This window comes from Tinamus guttatus, unplaced genomic scaffold (assembly GCF_059628265.1).
Source record: "Tinamus guttatus ecotype Peru unplaced genomic scaffold, ASM5962826v1 Tinamus_guttatus_pri_ptg000115l, whole genome shotgun sequence".
Classification (NCBI taxonomy): Eukaryota; Metazoa; Chordata; class Aves; order Tinamiformes; family Tinamidae; genus Tinamus; species Tinamus guttatus.
This window is the reverse complement of record NW_028288649.1, coordinates 9,895,594-9,911,947: the sequence shown is the minus strand read 5'-3', so window position 1 is coordinate 9,911,947 and position 16,354 is coordinate 9,895,594. Positions and strand designations below refer to the sequence as shown.

General features: G+C 35.7%; 1 protein-coding gene across 2 annotated transcripts in view; it reads left to right on the top strand.

Moving 5' to 3' along the window:
• KCNH8 (potassium voltage-gated channel subfamily H member 8) overlaps nucleotides 1-16,354 on the top strand; it is a 167,623-nt gene that overhangs the window by 101,824 nt on the left and 49,445 nt on the right. For both annotated transcript variants that reach the window (XM_010223299.2, XM_088521180.1), the window contains one exon: nucleotides 2,129-2,336. In XM_010223299.2, the coding sequence (XP_010221601.1) occupies nucleotides 2,129-2,336 (208 nt within the window). The remainder of the gene's footprint in view (nucleotides 1-2,128; nucleotides 2,337-16,354) is intronic.

Genomic DNA, 16,354 nt, shown 5'->3' with positions numbered 1-16,354 from the left:
GATCCTTTTGAATGGTTGATCTAGGACAAAGACAAGAGAGAGATGAATACAGCTCAAGAGGATCAAATGATGACCATAATGATCCAAAAGGGAAATAAGTGTGGGATATAATTACTCTGAGGATATAAATGGAAAATTGACACAAATGTTTATTGCATTAATACAAATGGTATTGTATTATTACAGTTGTATTAATTGTATTAATACAATCAAGATAATTCCTCCAAATATTTTACAGCCTTCTGTTGTAGACTTGCAAATTTTCTTATACCCAATGACATAGACGTAACTAATCTCATTGAACCGTTGTAGATGACATGAGATGGAGAAAAGAAATGCAAGAAGAGAGGAAAAAAAACTGTAATATTTTGTTTGCTCCAGTGTAAAACAACTTCACCTGCGTGACTGTCTAAACACTGTCAGATCTTATTTGTAACAGAAATGAACCTCAAAGTAGTTTAAACAAATAAGTGTAATGTGTTTGCTGAGTTTTTCTTTTCTTTTCATGTACATGAGAATGTAGGAAAAAATATGATGGTACAAAAAAATCTAAAAATAAAAAATGTAAAGAAAAAAAAAAGAAATACTGGTCAGTGAATATGAATATGAAGAGAAGTTCATGACAGGATTGCTTGCGCTAAACCATAGAATAGAAAGGCAATGTCTGTAGGTGCCAGGGCAGGGTTTCTTCTTTTTACAGGAATAAAGTCAATGACTGGTTAAGTATTTCATGAATAAATCTAAAATACTCCCCATGACAGAATTTATCATTCAACTAGAAATTAGCTGTGAGAGAATTCACACCTGTTAAATTAAGAGTTCAGAATATCAGTTTGGTAATAGAAACAGAAAGACTTCACATTGTTCTGGATTAGTGAAAACAAATGGATGTTGATCCAGCTGTGCTTTTAGAATTTCTTTTCAGAGAGCTCATTACTGTGCTCTGCAAGTGTTGTCAGAAGACACGAAGTTTGCTGTTATTTTTCTTTCAGTCAATTGATGTATGTATCCTGTATTAGTCAGGTATCCAGTAAGTATTAAACCTAACATTCCATTATAATTAATGAGGAAAAAAATGATTACTGTTAAATAAAATTATGCCTATTTGATCCTGGAAAAAAAAGTAAATTAAAAATGTTCCAATCTGCATAGTTGGTTATGTCTTCCCAATAGCTGAAACACGAGCCAAGTCTATTCCATGCAAAATGAGTTGTGATGCAGACTCTTATATGGATCTAGGTTGGAGGATGTCCTGACAAGGCTGGAATGGCCGAGGAACCACTGATTTTGTGCACTGCTGAATGTATCTTCTTTGGGGATCAGTGCTCATACACCCAAACTGGCACCCACTTGGACTGCTAAGTAGAATAGATGCTGTTTTAGCAACACACACTTTTAGGAATGGAGCTCTTCAGGAGATTTCATAAAAGATCCTTTTGGACTCCAACTTAGTCTGCAACTGTAAAACAGGTCCAGTCATCTGAACACGGGTTTAAATCTGGAAAACAATTCTGAGTCTGCGGCAATCACTGTGCTTCCTTGTTCTTCAAAATGTCAGCTCTTTGTTATCGCTTTTTCTAGGTTTAATGATTAAAGTGGTGTAATCTCATAGGTACTTGTGTTGGGCCTACTATTTGACTGTTAGCAAAAACTGAAAATTACTATCGAAATTGCTTGAATTGTGTGTATTTTGTTGTTTCATCCTGGTATTGAGTGAACCATAGTAATTTTGCCATTTAAGCTTTTGTTGTAAAGGATCTAAAGGATCTGTGTGTGTACAAACACAAAATTTGACAATAAATCTAAAAAAAAAAAAGAGGCTTTGGATGAAAAAAGGAAAAAGGAAAGATCTCCTAGTTTTCCAAATGTGTTTGGTTGAACTCAGAAATACTAAATATATAGGTACACAGCAGAAATAAACACTTTATTTTTTAAAAAAACTACTATCTTTGCCATTCTCTGATGTCTTAAGATTTAAACTAAGCATAATACACAGCTAAGTAGCTTAATAAAGTGAAGGCAAGAATGCTTACAGTTTCAGAAGAGAGAGTTGCCTTTCATTGAGGCACAAAAGCCATGTAATAGTTTTCAGCTCCTGACTACTTGATTTTTCTCTACGTTCTCCTAGGTTTCTCTTGTCCACCTTCTAAAGACAGTCCGATTGCTACGCCTCTTGCGTCTCCTTCAGAAGCTGGATCGTTATTCCCAGCACAGCACAATTGTTCTCACGCTTCTTATGTCCATGTTTGCCTTGCTTGCTCACTGGATGGCCTGCATTTGGTATGTTATTGGGAAAAGGGAGATGGAGCAGAATAATCCACTTACCTGGGACATAGGTGAGTTGTCTTTTACTTGCTGCTTTAAATTTTATTAAAGGAGCTGTCCAAATTATTTGTGTCTAATGTGGGAACAAAATTATTCAATAAGAATTAAATGCCAGAATGTGAGTAATCTTTTATTGAAGACATTGATTCTCTACATTTCAGCACAATCCAGGAGAACAGAAATGTAAAAATGGAACAGAAAATGCAAATAGTAGAAGAAAATGACATTTTTAAAAGTGAATCTATCTGGGGAAACTGAGGAATTAGATAGGATAGGGCCAGACAGCACAGAATAGTAGATGAGAAAGTTCATCCTGGTTTTATAAATTATGCAAGTTTTCAACAGAGAGATTGCATCAAGTGTGCCGATTATTGCTTTCTGTACATTGCTTGCCAAAAGAGACAGCATTTAAAATGTTTTCTTGTTAAAAACTCCTTTCAGAAATACTTAGTCTAGTTGGTTTGAAGGTTTTTCTGTTTTGTTGGAGAATTCTGTTTTGCATTTATCAAAGGATAGAAGGTTTTGAAAGGTTCATGTTTAGTCCTGCATTTAGTCCCTACTCCAGTTTGCTTCATTTCTTTTGCTTCTGCTTTAGAATAATTCTTTAGATTACAAAAACATTAAATATTTCTTTTTTTTTCTTTAAACTTCAGTATTGTTGCTAATGGTTGTACCCATATGTGATGGTGCAATGGTAAAACTATATTATATATGGACCTGACATTATTAACTACTTGTATGCTATTGAAAATATGCTACCTGGTAGCCTACATTCATAGGTCATTGCAGCTTTTCTGTCGAAGTGAATTTCCTCAGGTCAAGCAACCCCCTTTCTCCCTTTTCTTTTTGTTTCATTGTGTTTTGCCATTATAATTCTAGGTATATTTACCTTTTAGCCTAAAGTCCATTATGTGCTCATTTAAGCAGGAACAGAAATAAGCCCAGTGAAAAAATTAACTGGAAGAAGAAAGCTGGGATAGTTTTCTTTATGCTGCTAAATACCAAAGAAACAATTAAAAGAGCATGAATAATGTAGATTTTTTATGTAATCTGTGAGAGAAAAGTATTGCATGTGTCTTTCCGAAATGAATTACCTAATAGGGAGATGGATGTTCCTGACAGGAAAAATGTTTGGTGGAGGCAAGAGCCAACACCTGTGACCAAAGGCTCACTGAGGGGTTTTTGAACTACGGTATTACCTATTCTAATCTCCTTTAATTTCTTCCTTCTCTCTTAACTTCATTAAAGATTGAATATTGATAAGCCGGAAGGAAGAATATTAGGTATATTAAAAGTGCCAGACCATTGTCTGGGTGGGCATGCTTGTCCAGTAAGAATATACGGAGAAAGAAGGTCCATTAAATACATCTCTCAGGTTTGTCTGTAGGTTATCAAAAGTTTTATGGAGTCTTTATTCTTCTAGTTATGGGGAGGGGGGTTGTTTGTTTGTTTGTTTGTTGTTGTTTTTTCCTGGCTTTTGTAAACCAGTTCTGTGACCTGCTGCTGAATTCCTTGCAGAGTGCAAACCATGCAAAGAAAAGACTGCATCTGTAGGGAAGGCAACACAAAGAAAGCCCACTGTGCACAAATTGGTCAAATATTGATGACAGAAAAACAAATCCAGAAATGATAATAACAAAAAAGAGCCACCCCGGCAGGAAGCAGCCATGAAGGGACACCGTCAGGTTATTTGGGCCACCAATGATAGCTGGTCTCTAAAGAGCGCAGCGAGAGCGATGCCTCCCTGCTTCTCAGTCATCCATCCCTCTGCCTTTTCCTACACCAAGGCTGGCTTCAGAAAATCCTCCCCTCTCCTCTGGGACTCTTGACCATTATTGCTACAAAAACACTGACCTTCCTCCTTCAGTTTTGTTTTCTCTTGGGTAATGACCACATCATTAAAATCAAATTCAAATGTCAATCAAATCAAAATCATTAAAACAAAGCCCAGCATGCCTAAAAGAAAACCGTTTTGCAGGACTCTCATTTGTGTCACAATGAAGCATGCTAGTATTGTGTCTAGCTTAATCCATATTGATCATCTTCTAGTGGGGGCCCGAGGTGGGAACATCTTCTTGACAGCCTCTCAGTGCTGATTTGTCGCACTGGGGACAAGCAGGTGATTCTTGGTATTTCTTGGGCAATACACCTCCCCTGCAAAGACTGAGGCACATTTTAAACTCTCAGACTTTAGCCTCCTTACCTGGAAAAGCTGCTTGTTTGTTGAGTTTAGAGCCTGAAAGGATTTTTTTTTTGTCATTCCAAAAGTGTATTTCTCCATTTTCTCTGGAAAGCTTTTCTGTCACTTTCATGGATAGACTCTAAAATATTTAGATGCTATAAATGTATAATAAAAATTGCATTGCAATGACTCTTGCAAAGCTCGTACAATATTCCTAGCAAATCCAAATGTTGATATAGTTCTATATCTGTCAGTATGGTTATTTCTAAAGCGTATTTTCTAGCATGAAGTAAGGCTTTTTTTTTCTTTTTTCTGTTTTGTTTCGTAAGGGGAACAGCTTTAGAAAGTTAAAATATTGGAAAAAGGAAAAAAAAGGGCGGAGGGAGGTCAGAAAGCTCCAAACACCTGGCATAAAGCCGTTAGATTACAAAAATCTGATGGCACCTGTGAAATTGCTGTTTAATCTTATATGCCACATATATGAACAGTAATAGAAGATTATGACATTTCTTCAGTCAGACTGTCAAAATCCTATTGCTGTCCATGTACAAGTTACTTGTTGTGAAACACAATGAATTTAGCCTTCTGCTTGCTATAATTTTTGCTGCTCTCATGGAATCCAGATGATAAATTTTAGTTAGCATTTAATCTTAGGGAAACTTCAAGTGAGGAGGGTGCTATATCAGTCTTACAGTGCACACCCCATAGCATCCACATGAGAGATGTATTAAGTGGAGAAGAGCCTAAGAGAGACTTAACCAAGTAAAATGAAATTTGGATATTACGATAAATCACAAGCTGAATAATGAAAAATAGGAGAAATCTTGCTTCAAGATGCCATAATGATAGCACAATGGTAAGGCAAAGAGGGTAATCTCTCTTTCTGTGCTAAGGCCTCCACTGAAGCTATTTTGTATAGTATTGTTTAGTGTTATAACAAAGATATAGACAAGATGTAGATAAACTAGTAAGAACTCAGAGAAGAGCAAAAGGAATATGAGTATGTAAAAGACACTACTTAGCGCAAGGAAGTGAGTAGAGCATGATGCTTAGTTTTATATTAACAGGTTTTCATTTTTAAACTTTTCAGGTTTTTTGGAGCGATACAACAGCTGGATATTCGATTTTCATCAATAGATCTTTCAATTTCATCAAAGTACTTTGCAGACATTAGGAGGCATTCTAATAGCAAACATTAGAAAAATGCAAACCCAAAATATCCTTTAAATTTTTAGTAAAAAAGAACATGTTCCTTTTGCTTGAAAAGTATGCTGTCTGTTCTTCATTGGTGGATCTCAGCCAGCATCCAGCTGAAGAACAAGCTCCTTGGGCATGGTTGCCACAATGCATGTAGCAGCTGCAAATACAGGGACAGATCTCTAAGAAGGGAAAACCATGCCAGGAAGAAAAAGATGATTTCTTTGATTTTTATGTGTGGATCTATTTTGGTGGGTAAGGTAGAGAGAGCAAAATTTTTATCAATATCTTTCCTCAGTGTTTCCTCAGAAAGCTTATAGCACAGAATCAAACTCAAGGTCTTTCTAACATTTTAATGCTTCAGTGTTGCAACATAATACTTTGGGACCTTGCTGTGCTATCAGATATGCGCCATAGCCCTGATTTAACAACATTGACTTAAGTGGCAGTATCATTTGGTTCCCGGTATCTATTTCTCAAGCTAATTTAAACAAATGAGGTGCTTCATTTACATTTGGATTGGGGAAAAGGGAGTGATAAAGTTCTCTCTGTGAAAAATAACACAGAGCAGAAAACTGTATTTCCTGTGTTCTTACTGGGCCTAATTGTAAGCATTCCTTTCATTTTTTTGTCTTCATTCAGAAAGCCTTCTCACGGCAAATAATGTAAAATAATGATTACATAAAATTTTTAGTCACTTGGTTTCAAAGTGAGAAAGCTGTAGTTTCTAGGAGTATTATTTGTGAAGGATCATAATGTGGTAGCACTGTTCTATTTACCAGTGCAATATGGTGCTAAAATCTATTCCTTTTGCTGAGCTCTAGTATTGATATTTTAACTGATTACATGGAATATGAGGAACATATGCAAGCTGGGCACTATTAGTCTGCAGGTGCTTGAGACATTTACCTCAGCAAGTTTCCTCTTCTCAGAAAAGAGCTCTTCTATGTGCAGCAGCTCCACTAATGTCTGATAAAATCGTGACTACCTGACTGATCCTTTCCACCCACCTGAGACAGTGTTACGCTCCTTTCTCTGCTTTTTCTTTTTTTAAATTCCCTGCTGCTACACTCTATGTTGTTCTCCTCATTTGTTCTCCCTGGTAAAACAGGTGTTTTCCCAAGACACAGCATGCTTTTCTGCAATCTGTAAAAATAAGATTAATTTTGGTTACCTGACATTGAATAGAGGCTAGACTGTGTTTAGGCTCCCGACTGTTCTTCCAACTCTAATTCCACTGCTTTCAGTGCATTGGCTCTCCTTTCTCTGGTTTTACTGATATTAGATTAAGACATAGGGTCTTTACCGGCTGCTGTTTCGAATTTTTAATGCACTGTGCTACCTCCTTTCTAGTTCTTATCAAATATGAAAAATGTCATTTAGATCTGTCTATGTGAAACAGATAATACTGAAAATGCTTCTTCTTGCTAAAGCCATTCATTCTGTGAGAACCGTATGAGCTTTAGAAACTCAGCTGCATTGTGAGGAGATTAGGAGAAGGCCAAGAGTCAAGATGCTGCCTCCCTTAGATAGTCAAAGCTGTCAGGTATAATTTGTGTAATCATCTTGAAAAAAAATTCCTTCCTCACCACCAGAAATTCAACTACAACGTTCTATTAGTCAACCCAGAGTGACACTTGCTACACTTATAACGTTCTATCCATGGAGGTGTTGTTAACAGAACTGAATTAAAAAATATATATATAAATGACCTCTGCTTATATAGAAAATAAAGGATATACATTTGCTTTGGGAGAAAATTTCAAATCAGGATTGTAAAGAGTGTTTTTCATCTATGTAAATCTTTATTTCTATAAAATATCTCAATTTTCATTTGATTTTTTTTTCCTGTTTCTCATTAGTTTTGTAATCCACAGGACTTCTGAAAACAAGGGTACTTTCACCAGGGTACTTTCATGTAGTGTGCAATATAAAACTTTCCCCTCTGTTTATCACACACTTACAGCAAAGGTTTTAAAGTAACTTAAATGTCTGGCTCCCAGTGACGTCTTTGTAGTCGTTAGTTTTCATGTCAGTGAATGGAGAGATCGGGATGCAAAATGAGGTACATAGTAGCTGAGCAGAGCCAGTAAGAAATGCAGAATGTAGCATCAGTCCCTTTCACTCAAGGCTTGCACCACCTCAGTCTGGACTGCAGAGAAGTCATAATCCCTCACCACAGATGCTGAAGGACATGTATGTACCAGATAATGGAGTTTAACTTAGAGATCTCCCTATTAGCCATCATACAAACTGGTGTATCTACCAGTGTTGAGCTTGCTGACCTTCTGAATGTGTTTACTCAGTGTTGTACCTGTGTAAGTAAGGCTTGCTACTTTGTGTAGTGGCTTACCCTCTCATCCCACTCTGCACAAGCACCTCTTTTGCAATTAAATTGGCTAGAGTTGGCATGGGCTGGGTGACAGAGAAAGAGCATGAGCGTTTCTTCCTTATCGAGCTCTTCCAGGCATTTAGACATGGGACGAGGTGGCTGAGGGGCCCCCATTGGGTATAGGTATGCGAGTTCACATCAAGATAGTGGCATTTCTGGCCTTATGCCAAATTTGCCAGGTAGGGATGAACCAAAACGTAAGAAGAGCCTAGAGTTTAAGAGGCAAACGTAAGAGTAGGTTCTTCATCTTGATCTCCTAAATGCCATCCAAGTCCTTGGTGACATTCCTGGTAGATTCAGTTTCATCCCAATGCTGTTAAGCTGTCACTGTGCTGAACTCTCAGGAGAGTAATTGCCTTGGTCAAAAATAATATACGACTAGGTACAGCAAAAAATAGTTGCTTGATTCCTGGCATTTTAAAATGATATTTATTCTCACAATGAATTATAGAAGATAAATATTCATGCATCATGAAGCTTTTGCAAAGGAATTAAATGACTTTCTACAAGTGACAAGAGAGTTGGTATCAAAGTTAAGCACTTTGAGATTTTTTAGAGATTTTTTTTCTCTTTCTTATATGCACTGCCTTAATTATTAATGAACTGCCATCACTCAGATCATTCTAGCTTTATCTCTATACAGGGTTTTGTTCAGTTCAAAACTTAATATCATCTCCGAATGTAATTTGAGTAGTTATTATCAAACTCAAGCATTCAAAGAGCAGAACAAAAAGAAGTATGAAAATGAGATTTTTAACATGTACATTTTTTGGTCTTCTTTTTATGCTCTGAGGTTCCTGTTTATACTCTTAGAAAAATTGACAATAAGGAACCTAATTTGAAAAAATTATGAAAGTCAAAATTCTGTGTGAACACTGAACTCCAGCTGCTGGGACTATCAGTAAAATCATCTAACATAACACACAAGGAAAAATTGAATAAACAATAATTTCTGGACTCAGGTTGTGTAATTGGTGTGTGTATGTAGATAGCTCTGCATTTTTCTAGATTGCAGACTTAACTTCTGGACCAAACCATCTCTTGTAATTTCAAATATCTCAGCTTACTAAGTGTTAACACTGAACTACAACTGGAGTCTTGGCAATGGCTGAAGCTTATGTCTTGCTTTGGCAAAGATGACAAACATTGGCTGGCAAAAGCAATGTTCATGCACTCCTCAGGTATGCACTTGATCAGGTATGTCCAGGGTGTGGGAATAGTGGCTTAATGAGTTTTTTGTTGTTTTGTTCATAGAGCTAGATGGATCCTCTTCACAGCAGTGAGAGTACTTTTAAATATCCAAGAGTCTTTGCCAGAAAAAGCTGTATTCTAGCATAAAATTCTGGGACACCTTCAAAATTCCATATATATACACATCCATCAGGTGACGGCCGGCACAGAGAGATTTATGAATCCTCGCAGGGGTGGAATGAATTTCATGCTGACTAGATTGCATAGACCATCACCCACTAGTTATAATCAGTTGTTCATCTCATTCTGTCATCACTGTACCTGTACATGTTTGATTTTAATCTCTGTTTCTGTCTGCTCATTATTTCTTTGATTATTCTATTTTTTTTCTGTCACCTGCTAGTGATGTGCCTGCTAGTAGCAGTGCCTGTTACTGTGGAGCTGTGGTCCTTTCTGATTTTTTTAAGAGAGCATTTTAAGAGAAAGAATAGAAATACGTGTGTCTTTCATGAACACTGCCATCTTCAGTTTAGTAAAATGCATTATAAGGCTCTGCAAACCTTGGCCAACAGTAGCGTTTGTAACAGTAAAACAGTAAAGTGTTTGTTTGCTTGGAATATACATATATCTATTCTCCTGTCTATTTCTGGTAGGGAAATATTTCCGCTAAGGGAGAAAAACAGTGAAAAATTTAGATGAAAAATCATTTTGAATTAATATATGAAGGAAATGGTTGATGGCTGCATTAAAATGTTTTGGGACATCGCTATCTTAATGACTCAGCCAAACAGTTTGTGTTATTCCTCACAGTAAAAGAATTAGTGCCTGGACTGTGATACATGAATGAGAATAATAATTAGGAGTAAACTAAATAATGTAAATAAGACAGCCACTTCAAAACTATTGAAGTTTTCAAATCACACATCTCACCAATAATTATAAATCATATTTATTACATTTTATATTTCTGTGAAAGAAAAGGAAGTACTGTGATACTGAACCATTTCGTAGTGATAAAATATTTTAAGACACATGAAACAGGAATTTAATACCATATGAAAATTACTTTTTTTCCTGGAAAAAAAAAATCAGTATTTTAGGAGTTTTTAGACTGTCTTAAGTTTTATCCTTCAAATACAAGAAGTGTTCTTCCTACCCTTAGTTCAAGATATGTTTTTCCTGTATTGCTAAATGCATACATTTTCCATTAATAAATGGTTGTGGCACAGAATTTCCGGTCTTGCAATAACTAAAATTGCTAAATTTAGTAAATTTAAGAGGCTGCAGTGAGTAAGTGTATTTATTCATTTCAGAACAACCATTGTATATTTCTTTAGTTTGGTGGGTACCTCATCTGAATTGCTAAAACAGTTCCAGTGTACAATATGATTTTTGAGGGCTGTTTTAGAGAAACGTGTAGTGAGAAATAATTATGAAAAAAATCTATGTTTTTATCTGACTGAACTGCACATTTGAGTTAGGGTGGGAAAGGTCATCTAGTTTTTAAGATAATATCCACTTTTTCCTATTTGTGTATGATCATATCTGCCCACAGTTTTGGTACAGTACAGGCAGAGACATATTAATTTTCTTTTGTTTGCCATCTGTTTTAACTGGCACAGAGAAAATTAACTGATACAAATGGATTTTACACATATAGCTGTATCCAGCTGAATATGTGCCAGAAGTGTGTACAGAAACCTGCCTGCACATGCTAAAGAACTACATTTACAAATGAAGTCCTTGCAGAGTCTTACCTCTAAAACTTGGCTTTTTTTTTTTTTCTTGGCTTATATGTGATACATACTGCTGACTTTTTTTATGTTAACACCCCTTTTATCAGACTAGTGTATACCAGACCTTGTCAGGAATTCTAATAGAAATTTACATTCTAAAATTAAAAATTGTTTGTGGAAGTTATTCTGTTTCACATTTGAAGAACTGGAGCTGGAACTGGAAACTGAGGTTTTGGTGTTGTCCTAAAACAGAGTATTTTTTGTTGTACTTAACCTGAACACATGAATGAATGTTGAATGTTTCAGTTTAACAGCAGTTTTGTTTCTCAACTGCTCTGGGGCTTAGTTGGTTTTATTCCTTTTTTTTTCTACCCTGCTGTTCCTTTCTATAGGCTCAGTTCTTCTGACACATTTTCCTTTACATGCCATATTTTGCCTTCCCACTGAACCACCTTAACAATCACAAGATGCTCCAAATATGCTCCCCACAATGAGGATGGAGATACCCTGTTGGGTTTGCAGTCCAGAAAAATAATTCAGTATTTGGAGGACAATAGAGAAAATAATGATGTACATGAACTACAGAGTGGTGAGCTACAGCAAAACAGTTCAGCTGAGCTCACCTCAGCACTGGAACTCAATGTGTGGCAGATTCACAGGTCAAGCATTTGATAACTTGCATTTTTAAAGAAATATTTACCCTTTTCTCTTTTACGAAACTTATGTGGATTTTGGCAAATGTTGTGAAATCCAAACTTTAAACTTCAGTGCAGATTTAGTAAACTATTGTAAGAATGGTAAATGGTTTTTGTGTAGACCAGTAAACTACTTTAGCCTGGCAATGATTAAAATGTGCCATTTCAAATGGTTGCAAATACCTTTTTGAAGGGAATATGAGGTTTTTATTATATTTGTTTATACATTTCCAAAGACAAAAATCTTGGACAAGTTTTAAGAGAAAACTAAAAATCTAGCATGGATGAAGCCCCTGAGATCTGTGAAAGTTAAAAATGTGGTCCTGCGTCCACAAGAAACCACAGTTTACCTGAATATTAGTCATTAATTCCACAAGCAGCATTTACGTCAGTGGAAAAGCTGTATGCAGACCAATTCCTGAAAGCGTAATAGAAATTCTCAATGCAACATGTAGAGAGGAAATCTGCTCAGTGTGAACACCATGAGAGGGAGTAATCACAAGCAGTAAAATGACATGGTGATCTTTCCACATGGCTTCTCCAACAGATGCACTTTAATTACATTGAGTGCAACTTAGTCAAAGTTGCAGGAGCAAAAATCTTATTCAATCAATGAAAAATTACATCAGACTCTCTAAGCCCTCATTGTGGCAGTGTGCATCATCGAGGTGTTGGAACTAATGGGTTCCTCTAGGCAGCCAGCTCCTTGGAGCAGGACTGATTCCTCCACCTCTCTTATATGCTAGGATAATAGGATGTTTGAGGCAGGGAATTTTTCAAAAGTTACTACTTCTGTCTTCAAACTTCTGGCCTGACTGTACAAATTAATGTGCATCAAACCAGCTTAAAGCCAGAAAGCCCGCAGAATACATTGTGAAACCTTCCCACCTGCCATTTCATTAGTTGGTTGTGCTGCCTCATAGACTGACTCTAGCAGCTAAAGATCCTAAGGTGCTGAAATGTTAGATATTCTGTAGTGTCTAACATTACTATTTCTTTCTTATTATTTTTTTACACAGTTCAAAAATGCATTTTAAATCTGGAAATGTCCTTGACATATATTCCTATTTTCTATTTATTCATCTTTTTCCTGTCCATAGCAGAGCAGACTCTTGGTGAAGGAAGGATGTTACTGCTACCAGAATAGAAATCATTTCCATTTTAAAATGAAGAAACTATTCAAGACTCTTTTCTTTAAAGACTCTGTTCCATTTTCACAGACCTTGAAAAATATACATACTTCTTTTGTACTTTTGAATGATATTGCTTAAAGTGCGCTGGCAGCTACTTTCAGTGAAAGAAATATATATTGAGTTGTAAGAGTAAGTCGTGTCATTCTGCATTCTATAAAATTTTATACAAGCCATATTTTGCAAAAATAATTATGCCTAGTTATTCTAACTCATTTATCATTGTCAGATATAACATAGTTACATTTTAAAATGCTTAGATTTTCCTTATATCACACATTTAAAAAAAAATCTGTCAGATCTGCAGACACAGAAGTTTTATTCTCAGAACTCCTATAACTTTGAATATATAACATGCTTTCTTATTGAGGTACTAGCCTTTATCTCTTCTTTCTGTTCCTTTTTTAAATCAAATCATTATTATCTTGCAAATTCTTAGTTTACCCTAGACCAAAATTACCTATGTTTTTCTTTTATTCTCCCCTCAAAACCTAGTTATACTTCAACTTCCTAAATGATTAAAATGACAAATAGAAAAAAATGTAAAAAAATAGAAAAAATGGAAAAAAAAGTAAAATATCATATCAAAAGAAAGTTGCTTAGGTGTTAGTTTCAATGATCCAAAGATTAAGAGAAAGTAAGAGTAAATAAATGATTGCTATGGAATAAAAGTTCCATAATAGAAATAGAAATGATAGAAATGTTACTACTTTTTAATGCAATTAACCAGAATACCTCCTCTTGGTTAGGGAGGTATTCTAATTGAAAAAGCAGTACAGTGCCTCCTTAGACAACAATACAGAAGAAAAGACTTAGAAGGTATCAAGAGGCCTGTTAAACAAGCAAGGATAAGATTGTAGTGAGAGTTAGCATACGTAGCTGTTATACGACTAGCAAGGATGCTGTTGGTGTAGAAGACAAGGAGAAATGGATGTCACATAGACTGCAAATGTCTATTGACCTGAATTGAACTCAATGCTGTCATTTCATCTCCAGTGTAATCATTAGCTAGCCAGATGAAAACTATCATGGTTATGCAGCAATCCTGAAAATAAATAAATAAACTTCCATTTGTAGTTAGACATACCAAAGAGAATCATTATAACTGCTGTGCTGGAGCATCCAACCTTGTGTTGCCAAGCTGAGAGGCTGTGTTCAAACAGGTAGAGGTTGCTGAGGATGTTTGCTGAAACTGGGGAGAGGGCAGCAGAGCAGGAGGTGTTGGTTTTCAGGGACTGCCTGTGGTGTTAGTCAGACTTGAGAAGCAAGCAGAGACTCCTGTTATTGAGGACACTAGAAAGAAATAACCCTGCTCCTATGGGTCTTAAGTGGCTAAACAGTATGCAAATATGAGTGTAGCCTATTTTGCTGTTTATATAAAAATAACTTTTATTTATATAAAAACAGTAAGCATAGATATCCTTTTGTCATAAATTAACAATACTTCATGTTAGAGGCCTTTATGGTATTGGTTTCAGCTGTCATTGTCCACATAGAATGTAATTGCAGGTTCTGAGACAGTTAATACATTCATTTGTAGAGACAAGAAATTGCCATGAAAGGCTCTATCTGTGAATAAAGTACTGAAACACTTTAGTCTGAGTTTCTCTGAGAGTGAGACCTAAGCAGATGAGATCATGAGGGTAGAGATGAAATTAATTTACCAGTTAGGACAACAGGTAAGTGATTAAGCTATGTCACACAGCATGTGTACACATCCTAAGTTTTGATAGCAATGGTAAGTTAACATTATTCAAGTTTTTTGTGTATATCTTCATAATAATGTGCTAATTTTAATATCATCTGTGTTGCGATTTGGTTCTTATTTATAAAAGAAAAATGAATGTATTACCTGTAATGTTTCAAACCTTCCATCAGGTTTTGGGACTCTGAACACATAGAAGTGCAGAATGGGTTTCTAACACTTTAGTTGACAGCCCAGAGAAGAGGCCACTGCAATTAATTTGCTTGGAATATCACTTTGGATCATGGCTATGGGTCAGGACCCTGTTATCTCCATTGCTGAATTAATGCAGAACAAAAAAGGCTATTCCTGCCCAAAAGGATATTACGCTCTAACTGAAAAAGAAAAAAAAAAAAAAACTATAACAGATGGATATAGACTGATGAAGCTCAAGGAGGCAATGAGGGCATAGATAAACATGCTCTTTGCACTGAAGTGAACTAGGAGTATCAGCACTTCTAATTGCAAGGTGTTTTGATAGCCTGAAAAAGGATGGTAACAACAGGCTTACCTATGGAGTAGTGCTAAGACTGTGAAGTGATGGTATATCTATGCTAGATGATTTGCAGAATTATTTATAATGTTTATTTATAATGATAATGTTTGTAGTTTTATTTCTTAAAATAGCTATATGTTCAGTCTTGAAAGTTTTAACTATAATGTAAAGGTTAGATTCTCTTTTATGAGAAAAAAAAAAACATAATTTACTTACTTTTTTAGTTTAAAAAACTAAAATACCCTTTCTTTGAAAAATTAGGATAATTATGAGTTCTTACAACTTACAAGTCATTTTTCTTCACTACAAAAATGGCATTCAAGCTGTTTATAAATACTTTGCTTATAAAAAGGAAAAGCTTTATTGAAATATTTATCTAGATGTATTACATAGTAAGTATTGACTGCTGCAGTCCTGAAAAGTAGGTATTAAAAATATACCCATCTTATCCTTTTAGTGAAGTAGGAAGAAGAAAAATAATGCTCACTTGTAAAAGCAAGTTGAAGGACTTATATTAAAATCCAGATCTCACGAGAATCCAGATATAGTCTTCTGACAAATTGCTGTTAAGAAAAGCTGTGCGTGCTTTCCACAGAGAAGAAGTTTCCAGTACATTTCCTTTTTACGTTTATCTAGTTTTTGATAAATGAGGCTACTTTTTGATAAATGAGGGAACTTACGGCCTAGTTCTGCAGCGGTGCATGTGCATTTACCATTTATTCTTGCGCTTCTATGGAACAGTAAGTATGAATGCTTAGATAATTATCCTGTCATAAAATGTCAAGGGAAAGGTGTCTCTTGCAGATGTGCTGATATTAAGATAGGGTAGATGTGCTGATATTAAGATAGGGTATTTAAGATGGGATTCTGCATGTCAGGAATATATTTCTGCTATAAGGTAAATAGCGAATAGTCCTGGAGGAAAAGTCAAGTAATTACCTTCAGTGTAACATGCAGGGAAACAGCTAGCTGTCTGGAGATGGCCTTGGAGGTCCACTCAAAAGGATGTATCTATCATCTCCCCCACAATCTCACCTCTTCTTCTCTCACTAGAAAATGTAGTTGCAGGCCTTAAATAAAATCTCTGGAAATAGAGATGTTTGCTGCATGGAGAAGGAAAAATAAAAGTAGTTAATTCACATGAACTATCTACCATTTTAGGAAATATTTGGAACTTTGACAGTGTAACTAGGGCTGGCTTGACTG